This window comes from Podarcis erhardii (genome assembly GCF_964252035.2).
Source record: "Podarcis erhardii genome assembly, chromosome: 5".
Classification (NCBI taxonomy): domain Eukaryota; kingdom Metazoa; phylum Chordata; class Lepidosauria; order Squamata; family Lacertidae; genus Podarcis; species Podarcis erhardii.
Window position 1 is genome coordinate 19,656,690 of NC_138509.1, and position 19,134 is coordinate 19,675,823.

Genomic DNA, 19,134 nt, shown 5'->3' on the forward strand with positions numbered 1-19,134 from the left:
TCGCTTTCCATGCATGCCAACTCAGAATGTCAGTGTTCACACCGAAACCTTGAACTTGGCCCAGTACCATTTTTGGGAGCCGGTGCCATGTTCATTCATCTTCACCGTGGGGCTTTCTCCACCTGTACTCTAGGCATCATCTGGCCCAGTGTTTCCCAAACCTGGGTCCCCAGCTGATTTTGGACTACAACTCCCATCACCCTTAGCTAGCCACACCAGTGGTCAGGGTTGATGGGAACTGTAATTCAAAAACAACGGGAGACCCAAGTTTGGGAAACACTGATCTGGCCCGTTTCATAGGCTGTAGCTCCACAGTATACCAGCGGGCCCAATGTGCTCCACACCACTGTTGTTTTAACAGAAAACAAAACAAAAAACCCAATAAGTTGTTGCTATTGGAGGGGGGGGGGAGAGGGAGAGAAAAAAATCAGGTGGCTGCTGTCTCCCCAGGTATATAAGTCTTGTCTGTAGGTTCAGATGAGCAGGGGATATGCCATGTGTAACTGGGAGGTTCACCTGTTGGCTTCTGACACAAAGATGATTGTTCTCTTAAACCTTTGGCACAAGATCACTTTTTTCCCTTTTTGTGTTTCTTACCAGGGTGACACTTCTGGAGACTACAGGAAAATCCTGCTGAAATTGTGCGGTGGAAACGACTAAGTTGAGTTCCCTGGATTTTTTTTTATTTTTTTTTTTAAGAATCAGCTGGTTTTATGCTATCATTTCACACATGCTGTCAAAACTCCAAATATCCAGAAAGTTTTCTCTAAAGTGCCACGTTATTCCTTTCTTTGAATAATATATCGTGAGTACAGAAATAAATCCTGCTATAGAGAGAGAGGCTGCTGCACCAGATAGCTGTAGTTCACAAACAGATTTTTGCTTTCTTATGGGGGGTGGGACACACTCCACTGTATGGAAGTGGCTTGTGTTGCATGAATAGCTTTTGTTTGGAAACGCCTTTATTTGTGCGTGCCAAATGATTCTATACAGGTTTGTGTCTTACAAAACAAAGTACAAAACATTTTTTGTATGTGTGGTGCATGGTGCATTTGATATTTACATGCTTGTTGCTTAAATTTAAAAAAAAAAATCCTGTTCTGAAGAGTGATTGGGTAGACTTTCGGACGCTGTTCACTCACTGCTGTTCAAAGAGAAATGTAAAAGTCTGGCTAGAATTTTTATGCTGCCTTATGTTGTTTTGAATGCTGGATCTCCCTGAAGTCTGTGATATTGTCCCTCAGTTGAAGGAAAAGGGATGTGGTGCGTTGGCAGAATTCAGGACCAAGATGTTAGGAAGTCTGCCAGGGTGTTTGTTATTAGGGTCCCTCCAAATGTCCTGTTTCTTGTGCATTCTTGCAGATTTATGCTCCTGCTGATAACCTGGTGGTTATGCAAGACCCCACTTCCAAGAGTGCACCTGCAAAAATGTGGTACAGCTATGTTTTCTACTAGAAACGTTCATTTATTTTTGTCCCATTTTCATGTGCTAGGAGTGCAAGACTGCTGTTGTTGAAGCATCACAGAACAACTAAGACAGCGGGATAGTGTATGGTTGACCCACCACTGTTCATAATGCACTATTGTACCAATGGCGTGTTACAAAGCACACCCACAAAAACCGAAGTCTGCTAAGGCTTATACTTGCCAATGAGAGCTTTCCTCTCCAAGATGTAATAGCAGCATGAAATGGAACAGGTTTTTGTTGTTGTTGTTGTTCAGAGTTGGGATAAGGAGAGGAAAAGGCTTAATCTCTCTGCACATGCAGAATCCCAACACTTCAAACACACACAGCCATTTTTAAAACTTAAAAATCTATTGGCTTTCTGTTGATGTCTTCAGCATCATATCTACAGTAGTTTAGCTCTCTGGGACAGCCTACAATCAAACAAATTTCCACTCATTCCTTTTTCAATAAGCGGAGGATCAGCTTTTTCTCTTGAAAGCAACATGTGAACAAGGCTTCATTGTTAGAAAAGGCTGCTTTACAAAGCTCCAAACTTTTTATTGGAATATAAACAGGAGCACAGAAATCAATGGAGATTCCACATAAAATGCTCCTCTTTTACAAAAATAGGCACAAAGGAAACCCCCATTGATTTAAGCGTTCAGCACGTTTCACTTTCCCAATTCAGTTCCCTGATTCTTAGATGGACTTGCCACATGATCCAGCCAAAGCTGTCTTGGGGGGGCTCCAAATGCCTTCAATCTGAGTGTATGCCAAAGCTTTTTCTCTTTGCGTGTTTTTGTAGAATTCTACCTTAAAATCAAATATATAATTTTTTTAAAGATGATTTGTACAAATAAACCAAATTAGTACCCAAGCCTCCTGCATCAGTGTTCTTATTTCTGCCATGTTGACAGCATCATTTCTTTGGGATATTCAGCTTCAACCATGGATGGCTCCCCTCGGGGAATGGGGTCGTGTCTCAGGCAAATCAGACTAGGGAGCTTAAGCACCATCAGGCAGTTTCTTAAGCAAATGTTTCAGAAGCATATGCAGAGGGGTTCTAGCTTCTACATAAAACATGAAATGATTCCACTTAGGCTGCTCACTGTGGCTCCTTGGTGACCTGTCCCTTCAGAGGTAAGGCTTGGGCAAAGACACAAGGACAGAGTGTTACAAACGAACCCATTCCTATGCTACTGAGCTCTGCATCCTGTTTCCAACACTGGACAAACCTGGATATTTCAAGAAGTTTGGAACCAGTTTTTGGCAAGTGTGCCACAAGTCCAGAAGTTAAGAGAATGCCCCTCAGTAGATAGGCACTCAATGCGCTTTCACAAGGTGTTTCAGCTGGGGAGTACTGCCAGATTTGGTCGTCTTGCTGGACCAGACAAACTCCCACCATGGTGCTTCCAGCAATGATCAGCATTAGATGCCTCTAGGAAGCATGCGAACAAGGCTGTATATTTGACTGTGCTGCAGCCAGGCTTACATGCTTTCCTGCCCCTACTCTCCAGGAGCACCATAAGCACCTGTTGCTTATTTTCCCTTGTGGCACCAGTGCTACAGGTTAGCTAGTTAACAGGTTAACCGTCCTAAAATTTGAGCAATCAATTAACAACAACAAAAATTTCTTTGTGACCAGAGATGCCAACCCATTTTTGGAGACTACCAGGTACCTCGTGAAAACTTCCAATAGTACCTCTTCTAATTTCTGCTCCTTTTTCTTTACCGCCAGACAGCTGGACCTTCCGGGACATTTAACTTCTCCGCAGGGGTCCTTACAGGATTCTTTTACAACAATTTTAGGAGTCTCTAAATCTTCAGGATAGGTGGGAAGAAAACTTCTTTTGGTATTGTGCGTCAGTATGATTAGATCGTAACAAAGAGGAACTTGTGATGGATACTCCCCATCCCAAGTCTGAAGACATCTGTCTGGTCTGGAAGCTTATGAAAGAGTGTAATATGGGTTAATTATGAAGGTGGGAGATATATATAGATATTACAGTCTGTTCCTTTGGTCCGTCGTCTTGAAGCTCAACTGGTATCTAGCAAATGAGAGAGAGGAAGGGAGATAGTAGTGGCAAGCCATCGGTTTCTAGAGAAGGCAGTATTTGTTAAAAAGCAGATGAAGGGTCACATTCCAGTGTTAGCCTTCCACTAACAAAAGCAGGGGGTGCAATTTTCACTTGATTCTCTCTTCCCGCCCCCCCCCAAAAAAAACTAGAGGTAACCAAATTTTCCAGAGCAGATTTCAGGGAGGAACAGGGTCCTGCAGAGGGGAAACTTCCCCTCTCCCCACCCCACTAGTGAAGGTTTTGCTAGATTAAAGCCCTTCTGTGAACAGGATTACTTACTTCATTTACAGAAGGTCAACAATGAATAGTAGCCGATGAACTTGAAACAGATATTTCAGTAGTGTTACACATCTTGGAGTTTGAAGGGTACAGCAACTGACCGTATTAATCCCCGAGTGAAGTGATCTTCAGGGTACAACTGCATTCTGTGCACTGAATTGCAACATTTACAAGCGGTTGTGGACACTTGGATAATAGATGCACTACATTTCTCTGTGATTCATACCTTCAAAGATATCCATCAAGGGAGTTCCAGGAGCAAGAGGAACATTCCATGCAGTTTCACTTATGGTGTTCAGCAGGGACTTGACTTCAGAGTCAAGAAGATCAACCGTCTTTTCCACCTGCTAATGAAGAAAAGTGAAATTTAGGGTAATCCACTTCTATTAGCATCTCCTGAATTAGCCTGGTTCTATGGCTTAGCATTTTGTGCAAACTCTGCCAAACAGCTTAGCTATGGTTGGTTGGTTGGTTGGTTGGTTGGTTTCCTCTATATCCCAAAATTTTCCTTCAATGAGCTGGTGTACAAGGTTCTCCCCTCCCCATTTTCTCCTCACAACAACCCTGTGAGGTAGGATGTTAGGCTGAGAGACGTTGACTGCCCCTAGGTCACCCAGTGAGTTTCATTGCTAAGTGGGGATTTACTGCCAACAAGCCACTATCAGTCCAAAGGCATTGTCTTTTGTTGGCTCATGAATCTTGTCTTGGGCTATGACTTGATGTTGCATGTGAACCATAAGGCTTGTTTGACCACCCTATCGCAGCTGTCCAATCTACAAAGGTCCAAGGCAAGAGCAAGGCTGGAAGAGACGTCAAACTTTTAAGAAAAAAAGCCATGGTTTGTCTGGTCATCTGGGGGAACAACTTGTAGTCACTACAAGAAAGTTCTCTGTTTTACTGAATAGGCTCTGGGAGGCTCTTTGGGTTTCGGAGGCTTTCGCAAGAGAGCCCGGTAAACAAATCAGAGAGCTTAAAGGTTCTTCCCACAATGGGCTTTTAAGCTCTCCGCCTTGCATGCATTTAATTTGTTTGATTTCAGCTGGCTGGCTGGCCGCCATGCACATAACACTGCAGCTGTACAAGTTAAATGTGCGTAAGTTGCAAGTCCATTGTACCCCTTGCCCGTTTGGATTATCACTCCCACAGTGAATGCAGATGCAGGTGGGAGTTCATCCTTTGCAAGCTACTGTACATCCGCCATAAGCCAACCCTACATCAAGGACTTTGATACACTACAAGCAGGGAGAGATCTGTAGAGAGCAGGGTTAGCATTTCTGGTCTTGTGCTGCCCTCTAGTGGACAAGAGTGTTGATTTATTTATTTTTTAATTGATGAGATTAACTGGCCTGGTTTGCATGTACTTGTAATGTTAAGCCACCTTCCTCTGGTGTGGTTGATAGGAGAAGTGTTTTTGTCTGTTGAGTGTATAAATTTATATTATTTTTATTGTAACAGAACAAAATAAAGAAGCAAATAGAGTTGTAAAGAAAACAAAAACATGAACACACATATTAAACACCAAAGAAAAGAAAAGAAAATGGATATTGTGAGCTAAAAACAAATGAATTTATTTACCAAAATCATATAGAAAACATTAAAGTCCTAAAGTACCAAGTAATACAAACAGGTTTATCTAATCTTGAACCTTGTTGCTCCAATACACTATGAAAACAATCCTTTTTTTCACAAAAACCATCTGACTGGTATTGTCTGGTTCTTGCCATATTCATAAACTTAACCATATATACACAATGTCTCAAATTCTGATTATCCATTCTCATGAATGGTGTCATTCTTCTCCTCCAGTTACAGAAGGTGATCATTCTGCCTACAGTCAAATTCCCTATTTTCTGTGTACAATGCCTTTAACATAAAACAAGAGGAGCCACTTATAATCTATAAACTTTTATCACTTCTGGTTAAGTTCTTATGTCCTTCCCCAATGCAGGGGTGGACTTTGGTAGTTTGGTGCCCTGAGTGAGGACAAAATTTGGCACCTTCAGTGCTATGCATGCTCTCAAGTGCCCTGCGTCAGAGTTTTACGCCCCCTCATCTTGGCACCTGTTCAAAGGAACTGCCATAAACCCAGCACTGCGAAATGCTATGACTTCAGGACACAGAAGAGTATATACACCACAGCCCAGCATTTGCTATTTTTGCTGTACTATATATCTGATTAAGACACGACAGCGTTAAGTACCAGCAACACAGACATTTATAATCGCTTAGCTTGAGGCTTACGCTGATTGTTTGCTGGGGAACATTCTGCCAGATCCCATTTCCAAGGATCTGGTGGAATTTCCTGCCCTAGATCTCCCTCCCAGCTGAAGAGTTTTCATTAATAGCAGCTTAGTGGCTCATCCGAACCCACACAAACTGCAGTTACTCTTAACTATAATCTACCAAAAACAAAACAAAACCCCAAGCCAACTTCAGACAGTGATTTAGTTTACAAAAACTGTATGCTAGAACATAGTCTTATAACAAGTCAGACTATTGGTCTATCTGATTCAGGGTTATCAATCTGGCCTAGCAGCCATTCTGCAGGGTTTCAGATAAGAGAATTTAACTAGGCCTACCTGGAGACCTTTCACATACAAAGAATGTGCAAGCCCCTCATTTTATGATTAACTATAGTTTGGGATTCAGATGCAATGGTAAACTGTAGTTAAAATGGAATGACTTTCTTTAAAGCCACACCAGAGGGAATGCACCCTGAGGCTCGCATGAGCTCATTCTCATACCTCTGAAAGTTCCATGCAAATACAGCCAGTGAGGGGTTCTTATACCTTGCTGTAAACACATACAGAGGTAAAATAAAAGTGCTGTGTGCAAAACATGTGGATGAAGAATTGAGGCACGAATGCATTTGACAATCAGATTTCTGCCGAGACAAAGGTTTCATGCACAGTCGTACCTTGGTTGTTGAACGCCTTGGTACTCCTACATTTCGGCTCTCGAACGATCGAAACCCAGAAGTGAGTGTTCTGGTTTTCGAACTTTTTTTGGATGCCGAATGTCTGACGGGGCTTCTGATTGGCTGCAGGAGGTTCCTGCAGCCAATCAGAAGCCGCGCTTTGGTTTCCAAACTTTTTGGAAGTCAAACAGACTTCCAGAACGGATTCCATTCAACTTCCAAGGTACAACTGTACTCCCAAAAGGGATCACGGATTATTTGCATCCACAATGCATGAGCTGTAATAATGAATCCATAGCCCTGCTTGCTGGTATACTGTCACATCTAATTGCCCCCAACCTTCCCAGCACAGTTGTTCAGATATTATTTGTAAGTGTCTAAAGCAAGATTCATGAAAAGAAAGATGTTCTATTCCCCACCCCACCTCAGTGTGACACAATTACAGATCTCTTGTCCCTTTGACTGTGACCCATATATTGTGCAACCAGATTTTGTGGAAATCCCTGATATTTTAAGTGAGCCATTTTGGAGAGGTACCAAGGAACAGACTGGAAGAGTAACTGTGGCCTGTAACATTGCTCTGCTAGATCGCCTTACCTCTTGGATAATATCTAAGCGCTTATGAATTGTATTATGTTCATCACACCAGTCATTCTGCTCCAAAATCCCTGGGAGATCAGTGACAGGATCAGCAGCAACTGCAAGAGGGGGGAAAGCAAGCAATATTAAAATTTTCCTAGGCTTTATTTTGTTTTGTAATTCCACACTATATTTAGGTTTTGCAAAAATACTTAGAATCCCCCATGTGTGGGAACATCCACTGAAGAGTTGAACTCTTAAGGGTTCTACAATTCAGAAGAACTGGGACCTCCTTTAGCACCAAAGCTCATCAGGGGTGACTCACCACAGAGATGACCTCTTCTTTCTAAAGTTTACTAGTGTGTGGAGGGAAATATGCCAAAGATCACAACTGTGTGGTTTTTCAATGTAATACCAAGAGAACAGAACAAGGAATTGAACTCTACAGTGCTACCTCGGGTTACATATGCTTCAGGTTACATACGCTTCAGGTTACAGACTCCGCTAACCCAGAAATAATGCTTCAGGTTAAGAACTTTGCTTCAGGATGAGAACAGAAATCGGCGCGGCAGCAGCAGGAGGCCCCATTAGCTGAAGTGGTCTTCAGGTTAAGAACAGTATCAGGTTAAGAATGGACCTCCGGAACGAATTAAGTATTTAACCCGAGGTACCACTGTATTAGGGTAAGTTACATTATTTACTGGTTGATTGATCATCTCAGTCGCCCTCCTCTGCACATGTTCCAGCTTGTCAATATCCTTCTTAAACTGTGGTGCCCAGAACTGGACACGGTATTCCATTTCTGGTCTGACCAAGGCAGAATAAAGTGGTACTATTACTTCTCTTGATCTTGACACTATACAGTGGTACCTTGGGTTACAGACGCTTCAGGTTACAGATGCTTCAGGTTACAGACTCCACTAACCCAGAAATAGTACCTCGGGTTAAGAACTTTGCTTTAGGATGAGAACAGAAATCGTGCGGCGGCGGCAGCAGCAGGAGGCCCCATTAGCTAACGTGGTACCTCAGGTTAAGAACAGTTTCAGGTTAAGAATGGACCTCCAGAACGAATTAAGTTCTTAACCTGAGGTACCACTGTACTTTTGTTGATGCAGCCTGGAATTGCATTAGCTTTTTTTGCTTCTGCATCACACTGTTGACTCATGTTAAGCTTGTGGACTAGATCCTCAATAAATAGTAATATTGTTCGTAATATTTATATTGTTTACATCAATAATATTCTGTTGTTGTAAAACATAAGGCAGAAACTGGAGCGCTGTGAGATTAGGCGCATCAGTCCACATAGCGCTAGACCCTAGGAATGTTTACTCTGGCCAACTGAATTCAAGATGACTTACCCAACAGTAAATTAGTATTAGTGCTAATTCTTTACACTGGTTTCTTTATTTTGCCTTTAGCATTGTCTTTATATGAGGGAAGCTGTCTCCTCATAATGGCAACACAAATATCTCTTTTTAAATCTTTATGGAAAGAAAAACAACATGTAATTAAAGAGTAGGGAAAAGGCCCTCCTCAAATATTTGGGCCAACCATCAAACCTTAAAAGTTTTGTAGTGGAGGCCCCACCCATTTCAGAATGATGAGTGCAACCAAAACTATGTGGAACTCGCTTGCCTCAAAATCAGGAAAGTTGGTTAAAAGTGTGAGTAACGCTAAACCACCACTGAGCTTTGGAAAATGTTTTTCAGTGGGGGGACAGCAAATGTCAACAATGTATTCCCTGACTTAATATGAAAGAGGCCACTTTACACAGGAAACTCCCAAGATGTTACTATAAAATAAGTACAAATGCTGCCAGTTTAAGAAAATGTAGGCTGTCAGCAGGTTTTTAACTTGGCATGGTAACTCTGGCCTGTGGCTGATATGTATAATCACCTCAATGAGAAATAATGGAATTTCCAAAAAGTATTTATTTCCATTAATTTACTTCCAGAGAGCATATCCCACAGATCCGTCGTATACTTTGTCCCTGCACAACACTGAAAATTTTTCAGCTTTAAAACTCATCTAAAAACTTCATGCTGCCACAACCTTTTCCTCCCTGCCTGGTTATCCTTTGTTGCAAAACAGTCTTCAGTCATCTCACGTCGGCTGCCCAAAACGTTCACCACTTCTATCACTCAGGCATATGACTCCCCTCCTCAAATTCCTACCCTGCTTTCCTACATCCAGTGAAATCTCTTCACCTCTCTAGTGCTTTTCCCCCCTGGGGGACGCATACCCCTAAACATTTTGTGAATCTTTGTACTTTTGTCCATTTACTGTACAGTCATACCTTGGGTTACAGACGCTTCAGGTTGTGTTTTTTCAGGTTATGAACCGCCGAAACCCGGAAGTACCGGAACGGGTTACTTCCGGGTTTTGGCAGCTGCGCATGCGCATAAGTGGTAACTTATGCTTTGCGCATGCGCAGAAGCGCTGAATCGCAACCCGCGCAAGCGCAGGTGTGCAGCTGCAGGTTGCGAACGTGCATCCTGCACGGATCACATTCGCAACCCGAGCATCCACTGTATTTATTTTCCCCGATCTGAACTATAAAATGGTGATTTTCTTGAGCCAAAATGAGAGTACCCCTAAACATTTTTTTTTAAGAAAAAAAGCACTGCCTCTCTCAGAACAGCCTTAGCCTCCATAGGTAGGTTAAGCTGAAACCTGATTAACTGGCCCAAGGTCATTGGGCAAGTTTCTGGGCTGAGTGGCGATTGGAACATGGTTCTCTCAAGCCCTAATCCAACACTAAGGATTACCGTATTTTTTGCTCTATAAGACTCACTTTTTCCCTCCTAAAAATTAAGGGGAAATGTGTGTGCGTCTTATGGAGCGAATGCAGGCTGCGCAGCTATCCCAGAAGCCAGAACAGCAAGAGGGATTGCTGCTTTCACTGCGCAGCGATCCCTCTTGCTGTTCTGGCTTCTGAGATTCAGAATATTTTTTTTCTTGTTTTCATCCTCCAAAAACTAGGTGCGTCTTGTGGTCTGGTGCGTCTTATAGAGCGAAAAATACGGTAACAACAATACCATGCCAACTATTGCTTTGCTCAGCAATATAAACAGATGAGAGAAAAAGGCAGACAGCATTTTTATTTTGGAATTAACTTTCAAACCACATAATAATTAATGTGAGTTATTATAATTAAAGAGGCAACGTTCCTAGCTGTAGGACACAGAGCCACACACAGCACGATACAAGCAGAATAACTATTTCCACATGTGATATCAACATCTGCTCGGAATTTCTTGGGCCACTGAGTAAGAAGCATGGCAGCTTCGAGGTTTTATGCTGAATGCTTTCCTGGACTCATTGTGACTTATTCCTGATTAAAATATTTCTGTTTTCACTTATGCTGGGGAAACCTCAGCAAGGTTAAAATCGTGTTTTTTAATATATCGGGTACAGCAGATAAGAGAAACACAATTCTGCAAGATAAAGCACCAGCCAGCGTGGAGGGGGGGAAACAGAGTTTGGAGTGAAGTAATCACATGAGCACAACCAGTGGCGTGTAGAAAATGGTCTTTTCAAAATAAAAGCTACCAGAAGGCTGGTTCAGATGTGACATTCATGTTTCACCAAGCTGAAAATGAGCATCAGGCATGCAAGCTCCTCCCTTTTCCATCTTTCCTTCACCAACAAACCAGGATCTCTGCATCAAAGCTGGCACACAGGGAAAGCCTAGTTCACAAGCCCAACACTCATTTCTGGCTTCATATCTTCACAAAGATAAGAACGCTTTGCCTGACTCCAAACTGGGACAAAACGTCTAAACTTTAACATGTTGTGCCCAAGCTTAGTGGACTGCATCTTGCTTAAATCTCATTTAACAAGCAGGCAGAAATAGGGCTTTGGAGGTATAGGGTTCATCCAAGTAGATCTGAAATAAGAGTCCTTGGACTGCTTCTGTTTCCCTGCCCATCCATTCCAGATAGCCTTTCTTGCTAAAGTTTGTGGATATCACTGCTTTGTGGGGTGGGGGGCAGAATTGGACTAATTGGACTAATTGCTCTTTAAATGTAAATTTGAGCTGGACTGCACTTGTCCCACCTTCAGAAAATGCACCTATCCCAAGATGAGGCAGCACACACACCTTCAAAGATAGGGAAATGTTGAGGTGGTTTTTTTTTTGCCCAAAACTGTTGAGCTTTTTTTGGCAAATTCATTTTTTTTAAATGAAGTTTTTGAGCTGTTTTTAAGAAACATAGTCAAAAACAACACTGCCAATATGAGTTGGATTTTCCTGGACATTTTTAGTGATTTTTGCCCAGACACAGATATGTCCAGGAAATTCCAGACATATGGCAACCCTACTAGACACCAAACCACCCCTTCTCACCTGGAGACCCTACCACAAGCTCTCCTCCAATATCTTTGTCAGCAGCCTAATGCCAAAATTTATGAGGAGGTCCAACCACCAACTTGCCAGAGGAAATGCTTTGCTTGCTATTTGTGTGTGTTTGTTATGCTGTTGCTAAAATACAGCCATGGTGGGGCAGAACCAGTGCAAATGGTGACAAGCCAAGTTTCCTCATAAGCCTGAATAATTTGGTTCAGGCTGTTTCTTGTGGTTGCTATCTTCTGTACTCTAGCGTGAGCTAGAGCCTCATAAAGCAGCAGGGTGGAACACAAGTTCTGATGGAACAAAACAAAGATTATTAACAGTGGATTGCAGCCAAGGGTGAGAGTTGATTTCTAGAAAGAAATCTGGGAGCTGATTATACTGAGGTCATTCTCTCCAGCAGAGACCATTTCTTATGCACAGCCTATTTTGATTAACACAAAAAACAACCCACCATTTCTTTTCTTAGATATGTAGCCTCAAAGCAGCAATTGTTAAATTGTTCCTGGTGCATTCTCAGTTAACACAGTATGACTGTCAGGCCCAATGGGTCTGGCTCGTTCCCATGTAAACTGAGTCAACCATCTCCCTGGGATCCTCTCCAATGCACAAAGATTCCTCCTCTAGCAAAGCAATGTGAAACAGGTTCCTTGGAAAATATAGGGACCTGAATGCATGTCTCTCTTATATCGTGAGGTCAAACAAAAGATCCATAGAGCCGAGGTGATTTTTGCCTGGGTGTTTTTGTCCTACTCGGTTTCGTTTACTTGACAATGTCCCCTCTGTCCAAAATATTACGTCAGGGAAATAAGAACTCACTTGGCTTAATTCTGTGCTTGCTTTGGCTATCCTTCCTTGCGCTTGGGAAGAAGATAAATATTTCTGAGAGGACTAAGAGCATTTTCAATTGCTCTTCAGTGGTAGATGGAGTTATGTGTCTGTGTGATTATGGTGATACTTAGCACCAATAAGAGTTCTTCAGAGTGTTCAAAGTACCTTACATATATTACTTTGGAGTTATAATTCTGACAAGCCTGTAAGATCTGAGCTCCCTGGAATAGTCCATACCCTCCAAGTGTCCCAATATCCAGGGACAGTCCCGGAATTACAAATGTCATCTTGGCTTCTGATTGGATCCTGGAATGTCCTTATTTACCCTGCCAGTGCCGCCGTAGCTGAGCCTGGAGAGGAGGATGAGCCAGGGCTTATACCGAGCAGTGACAGTGGCTGCCAGGAGCATCCTGTGGCCTCTCCATGGCCAATGATGCCAGCCTCCTCCCTTGGGGAGCTTGTAGTGGCTGCTGAAGGGTGGGCAAGGAGGAGGAGAGGCTGCCCCTGCCATGCCCCGCCCTGTGTGGCGTGTCAGCTCTCTGAGGGGCAGGCAAAGGGCAGGGCTGCCCTGGGAGGGAAGAAAGTCTTGATTTTAAAAATAATAATACTTGGTGTGTTTGCATCTAAGTGTGCCCCTTTCCAAAATTTACTTATAGGGGTCTGTTTTTCTTTGTGTAAATCTACCAAAGAATAAAATAAAAGAAGGGTCAAGGGGTTTTCTCAGGATGATGGAGTGCCTTGTTGACATAGTTGTATTGGCACCTGCCCTTGTTCCGATAGGAAATACTCTGCGGCGAAGGGGGAGAAACACAACACTGGGAGTGTCTAGTGGGAAAAGTCCCTATTTTCATCTGAGGAATGTTGGAGGGTATTCATTTCTACTCTGCCTTTTGGATCCAAAGTTTCTCCCCCAGCTGGCTACACCTTTCAGTTGCTATCCCATAAAATCTCCCAATTAACCATAAAAAACAGCAATCTCAAACAACGAAAGCTAAAACCCAACCAGAACGAAACAAACTTCATCAATATGTACTTACTTGATTTGTGTTTGCCATTGTGAAAACTTGCCCCCAACTCCATCTCATAAAATCAGAATCACTTCAAGCCCATGAAGTTACTGTAGGGATAAAATCCTGATTGTGATATTTGCATTCTAATAATGGGAGCCCAAACCACTGCAGACCACAGTTTTGTGGGCTGTGATGGGAATATAAATCTTAGGATTGGTGTGTTTTTTTATAAAAAAATGTTGCAAATATTTCTGAGGGGTAGCAGTGTTAAGTCTCTTGCAGCAAACACAACAAAGAGTCTTGTCGTGCCTTAAAGACTAACAAATGTGTTATGGCCACAATGATGTTGGTTTGGCTGTTCCAGACTCACTTATACATTTCACTAGAGGACTGTCCAGAGCTATGGGGGTCTTAATTTTTTTTAAAAAATGTTTTATTAAGGATTTTCTTGTTTTACAGAGGTAAGTGTAATGCCTCGTATTTTTTTTTCCATGTAACATTTTTACAAATCCGTTTCATTTGTTGAGGCATTAGGGGGAGAAGAAAAAAGAAAGAAAAAAAGAAAGGGGGGTGGAAGGAGGGGAGATGGATGGGGGTGGGGTCGGGTGGCAGTGTTTCTATTATGCTTAATGTATGTAGAGTTTGGTGTCAGTGTTGCTTGTGTTGTTCACTTGTGTTTCTTTGGTGATGAGAGAGATTGGGGTTGGCCTAGGGTGTGATTGTTTGTTTGTGATTGGCTGTGGTGATCTTTGTTTTCATGTGTGAGTGAGGTGGATGGGTGTTTTGGATCAGGTTAGCCATATTGATTTGTATGCTGTTGGTGGATTTTTGTCATTGTCCTGTTGGGCTGTGTATGTGATAAAGGGGTGAAAGTGTCTTCTTCTGTTTGTCCCCGTGTCCGTTTCAATTTATTAGTTAATTTTTCTAGTAGGGCTGTTTCCCATACTATTTGGTACCATTGGTCCATGCTTACTCCTGACAGGTCTCTCCAGTGTCTGGTTATGGTGTTTCTGGCTGCTGAAAGTAGGTGGGTTATGAGTTCTTTGTGGTGTAAATGGGCATTGTTGTCTTGGAAGATGTTTAGTAGGGCCAATTCTGGGGTGAAGTCTAATACTTGCTTAGTTATTTTACATATTTCTCGTATGGCTGTTGTCCAGAATAGTTGGATTTTGGGACACTCCCACCACATGTGGAGGTATGTGCCTGCGGAGGTGCACCCTCTCCAGCATTTTGGTGAGGTTCCTGGGTGTATTCGAGCTAGTTTCCTTGGTGTTAGGTACCACCTGTGGGTGAGTTTCAGTGTGAGTTCTTTTCTTTTTGTTGATATGGATTTAAAGGGGGGTTTAGACCACATTCTGGTCCATTGAGTGGGGTTAATCTCATAGCCTATGTCATTCTCCCATTGTTTTTTGATTGCGTCTAGGGGATTTGTGGGGTTTTGGAGTAGTATTTTGTATATTGCGGATACCATCCCTTTACCGTTTCCCTTTGTTGTTAGGAGGAGGTTTTCGAAGGTTGTCAGGGGCCTAGTTGCTGCTGATTTTACTGTTGGGTTGTTTAAGAGGGCATGTAGTTGGTGTTGTGTTAACCAGGGCATTTGGGTGTCTTCTAGTTTGTCTTGTATTTCTTGTGTTGACAAGGGTTTGTTATTTTTATAAAAGTCTATTAGGCAATATAAGCCTTTGGTTCGCCAGGCTTTTATCTGGAGGTTTTGTGCTGCATGGTGGAATAATGGGTGGTACACCAGGGGGATTAGTGGGGATGGGGTTGGGGATAGTTTGCCTATTTGTGTTTTCCATGCTTTGAGCATGGTCTGTGTGTACCTGTTGAGTGTTGTGGGAATTTTGTTTAGTTTGTTTGGGAGGAGTGGGTATGTTGTGGTGCAGGTATTTTCAATTGTGTCCCTCTCTAGGTGTACCCATTGTTTTGTCTCATCTTCTAGTATATATGGGATTATATGGCATATTTGGTTGGCAATGTAATATGCTTCTATGTTGGGGATTCCCCATCCACCTTCTGAGGTGGGGAGGTGCAGGTATTTGGGGCTTATTCTTGGTTTTTTATGTGAGAAGATGAAAGAGTGTAGTTTTCTCTGCCAACTGCGGAGTTGGGTTGAGCTATGGGGTCTTAATTAAAACTGTAGCAGACATGGTAAGTTCTGCATCTTGTGTAAAACCTTTCACACTTGTGCCCATATTATATATTTATTACTTTTAGGTAAAAGTAGTTGCCATCTATTCCCACAACCTTGCCACAGATTGAGGGATATTTTCTCTTGTACTCCTCGGGAAATAACTTCAGCTGTAACTGAACATTAGAAGTTTGCAGCTGCCAGAAAGAAATAGCAACCGCTGATAAAGCTGTTTTAGGCACATCTGAGAGTTTGCATGTGCACTGATGTGATTTGAGGTTGATTGGCTTTTTTAATCTGCAGAGCCCATCGCAAAATGCTTTGGAGATTCCCCTCAGGACAAAACTAGAGGTGGTGGTGAACCCAGGTATCCCTGTATATCCCAAACATGCATATAATAGGGGGCAGGTGACCATTGTTGTTTTCTAGAGTAAAAGGAGAGCACAGGTGTTGGGCACGAAATCTTCTGTACCTGCCCATGACCTCCCCTCCCTCTCACTGCACTGTCCTCCCAGCTTGGCATCTAAGCCTTATGAAGGTTAAAAGTGCTTGTGGGAACAGGTTGAAGGGACATAAGCCATAAAGATGGGGAAGGTTTACCATCTGCCCACCACCTCCAGAACACATACAGAGTAGCTGGGGGAGGCCAGCCAGATGGGTGGGGATAAATAATAAAATTATCATCATCATCAACCTCATCATCATTATTATACACTTGCCTGCTCCTTTTGCCCTAAACAACAGGACACATGCATACCGTTCACATAGGATTGTCACAGACCTCGATTTAAATTAGTGGGCTTCCTACCACACAGTTTGTTTATCCCTTGATGTCTAGTACTGAGCTACTTAAGAAGAACAACAAATTATAATAAATAATTTGCTGTGTAATTATGGGAGCTTGCTGTCTGAAAAATGCAAGTCCTCTAAAACCTTGGGCATGTTGAACAAGCTGCATAGTTCTTTGCCTCCTGCGCATTATCTGTGGGTGCCACAGTTTTCACTTCAATAATGCTTGGTATTCGAAGGTACCTGCGCATGTGTGTGCAGGAGCTGGTTTCTATGTGTGCATATTTCTTGCTGAATGAGAAATTGTGCGCAGTGTTTGCAATTCCACAGCACACTCCCACTGCTGGTTTGGGAAGCTGTGTACAAGGGGTGTTAGCCTAGCTGCCATCCATATGTATTCTGCAGCTATCCTGCTATTTGTTACAAAATACTGTGTTATGATGCATTTCCCCACAAAACAGTTTTGATCTGAACTGAGAAAGAAAAACCGCCTGGCTGCATTTTAAGCCAGTAATGCGTACACATCCTCAAGGCACAAAGCAACTCAAGAAGGTAGTACAACTAAAGCAGATCTAAAAGAGGAAAGGGGGGGGGGATCCAAATCAACAAGTTGAATGTATTTCAAGTGAAAGCTCTTATTTTGCAACTGCGTCTGCATTTAGTGCTGCTTGCCAATCAACTGCCTGCAAGTTGGATTAGTTCCATGGCATTTTCCACAAGTGCTCAAAGGTTTACCTCAGTAATTCTTATAACAGCCCTGTAAGGTAGTTCTACATTTTTTTTTATTATTCCCGTACTGCAGATCTGAGGCCAAGGCTGAGAGACAGTGGCTTGATCTGGCAATTGAGAACAGAGGCAGGAATTGTCCTGACTTATAGCTTATTACTCACTGCTTCTACATAATGACTAAAGCAAACTCACAAGAGGGAAGTGAGGATCTACAAGTGGGATTTGCAGCCTGTTTACTGTGATATAGGCTGGCAGGCAGCATCTATATACCTGGATAAAAGTAATTACCATAATGCTTGAAGAAATGCCACAAAAACAACCTGTCTACACAGCCCTTTAGCATTTCTATGCAATACCGAAAGAACAGAAAGTATAAGGGGAGGGGTAAATGTACCCAATGGAGACAGTGTAAGAGAAGCATGAAAGTCTACCCCATGGCAAAAACAAAAATCTTTGCAGATTTAAAGCAATGTCTAGCAAGGGTTTTAATACCCTGTTCATTTCAGTGAGACAGTTAAACACTGGCAAATTTTTCTTCTACTGAAATTAATTTTAGCCAAATCCTATGCAAATTAATTCAGAAGTGGGACCCAATAAATTCAATTAGACTCCGAAGTACGTATGCATAGAGCTGCAGCCTTCATATGGTTTGCCTTCGCTAGATTGCACCCTTCTTCAAGAATGGCAGTGTGTGACACAAAGGTATCTTTAAAACATTTCTACATGCTAATAGTCAAAAATCCAGCATCGTGCACACCACACAGTCCAATAAAACAACTTAGAGTGGCAAACACAGCACTATTAACCAAGAAAAAGCTTTAGAGGTAGGCTAACAAGCATCTTCATTACTAACTTCTTGAAACACCGAAGTTCTCACAGCAATATAATTCTTAAGCTCTCCAAAACTGAATGCTGTTCAGAGTGCCATATGACTGACTGACAAAGGTAAATCGCACTTGAACCTGCATACCATTTTGGTGATATTACTCTGACTTTTGGCGAAGCCTGACAAGTACTGCATATTTTTGAGCCCTGTAAAAGTTTATGGTTTGCGTCTATAAAACACGATCTCCAATTGCACAGAGGTCACGCTTATTATATAGGGCTTTCCTTATGTGAACTTCAGAAGTTAAAACATCCCACTGGCTGTTTTGAACCAAGAATGAGCACATTGTATTTCTATCCACCTCTATCGATTTGCTTCCGATGGCTGCTCTTCCCTCGAGCAGATAATGCTTCTACAAGCTGCCAGTTTTGAAAGACTTACCCAATCCTTGTCCATTCAGCATTAAAATAAAAAGCAGAGGCCAAATGCAAAGCATAGTTTCAGAGGCTCCGTCCGGAGGAATCTCTCCTGGTCCAGCAGATGAAGAGAAATAAGCAGCCTCTCTCCCCAGTATGCACTGGCCCTCTGCAGAACAGTTTGGATTGGCAGCCGGAGAATTGGGAGGAAATAGTCTCTGGCTGCTGAGCCAAGTTTCTTAGGCGGTCCTCGCCTTCCTTTCTCCCCACCCCCATCCAAGCCACCCTTTAAACTCCACATAGGGACCAGTCACCCAGGGAAGCTCATTCTAGGCCAAATCTGCTGAAGCGAAAGGTGGGGCGTGTAAGAGTTTATTTACTTATATGGAACACGAATAGAATGTGCCGAAAAAGAGCTCCACTGAATACAACCAGTTGGATCAAGCACAAAGCAGCTGCCTTGGATTTCTGTATGCATAGTTTTTAATCACTCTGCAGGAGAGAACAAAGTGGGGTTCACCAGTCAGGCCTATTATTACTTGTTTGATTAGATTTCTTTAAGAATTCCACTCTGTCTTGAAAGCTCAGTGCAGGTTACCATAGTTCCGGTATTTACATGTACTCACAAATTTAAGATTCCCCTCAGAAACATAGGTAAATTAGAGGCATAGGAAATAGGCTTTATACCACGTCAGACAAATAATTTATCACACCCAGCATTGTCCACAACAGAGATGGGAAACCTTTTGGG

At 42.5% G+C, this 19,134-nt stretch overlaps 2 protein-coding genes across 5 annotated transcripts in view; one reads left to right on the forward strand and one right to left on the reverse strand.

The window, feature by feature from the left end:
• ANXA11 (annexin A11) overlaps positions 1–2,324 on the forward strand; it is a 35,786-nt gene extending 33,462 nt beyond the window's left edge. For all 3 annotated transcript variants that reach the window (XM_081864347.1, XM_081864345.1, XM_081864346.1), the window contains one exon: positions 601–2,324. In XM_081864347.1, coding sequence (XP_081720473.1) covers positions 601–660 — 60 coding nt within the window. In that variant the 3' untranslated portion in view covers positions 661–2,324. The remainder of the gene's footprint in view (positions 1–600) is intronic.
• On the reverse strand, positions 1,091–18,598 carry PLAC9 (placenta associated 9). 2 transcript variants are annotated; one of them, XM_081864458.1, is made up of 4 exons: positions 18,409–18,598; positions 7,319–7,419; positions 4,031–4,148; positions 1,091–3,495 (listed from the first exon to the last, which is right to left on the reverse strand). In XM_081864458.1, the coding sequence occupies exons 1-4, from the start codon at positions 18,461–18,463 to the stop codon at positions 3,485–3,487; spliced, it is 285 nt and encodes a 94-aa protein (XP_081720584.1). In that variant the 5' UTR covers positions 18,464–18,598; the 3' UTR covers positions 1,091–3,484. The 2 variants fall into 2 exon arrangements, with proteins under 2 accessions (XP_081720584.1, XP_081720583.1); XM_081864457.1 differs by having other exon boundaries at positions 4,031–4,151; positions 18,409–18,588.
• Between the last annotated feature and the right edge of the window lie 536 nt (positions 18,599–19,134).

Bases quoted from the DNA above. Each gene is read 5' to 3' on its own strand.
- PLAC9 (XM_081864457.1), bottom strand. From the start codon at position 18,463: ATGCTTTGCATTTGGCCTCTGCTTTTTATTTTAATGCTGAATGGACAA. The intron at 7,420-18,408 runs GTAAGTCTTTCA...CCCCTCTTGCAG, and splicing joins GCTGAATGGACAAGGATTGG to TTGCTGCTGATCCTGTCACT. The intron at 4,152-7,318 runs GTAAGGCGATCT...TTTCTTCATTAG, and splicing joins GCTTAGATATTATCCAAGAG to CAGGTGGAAAAGACGGTTGA.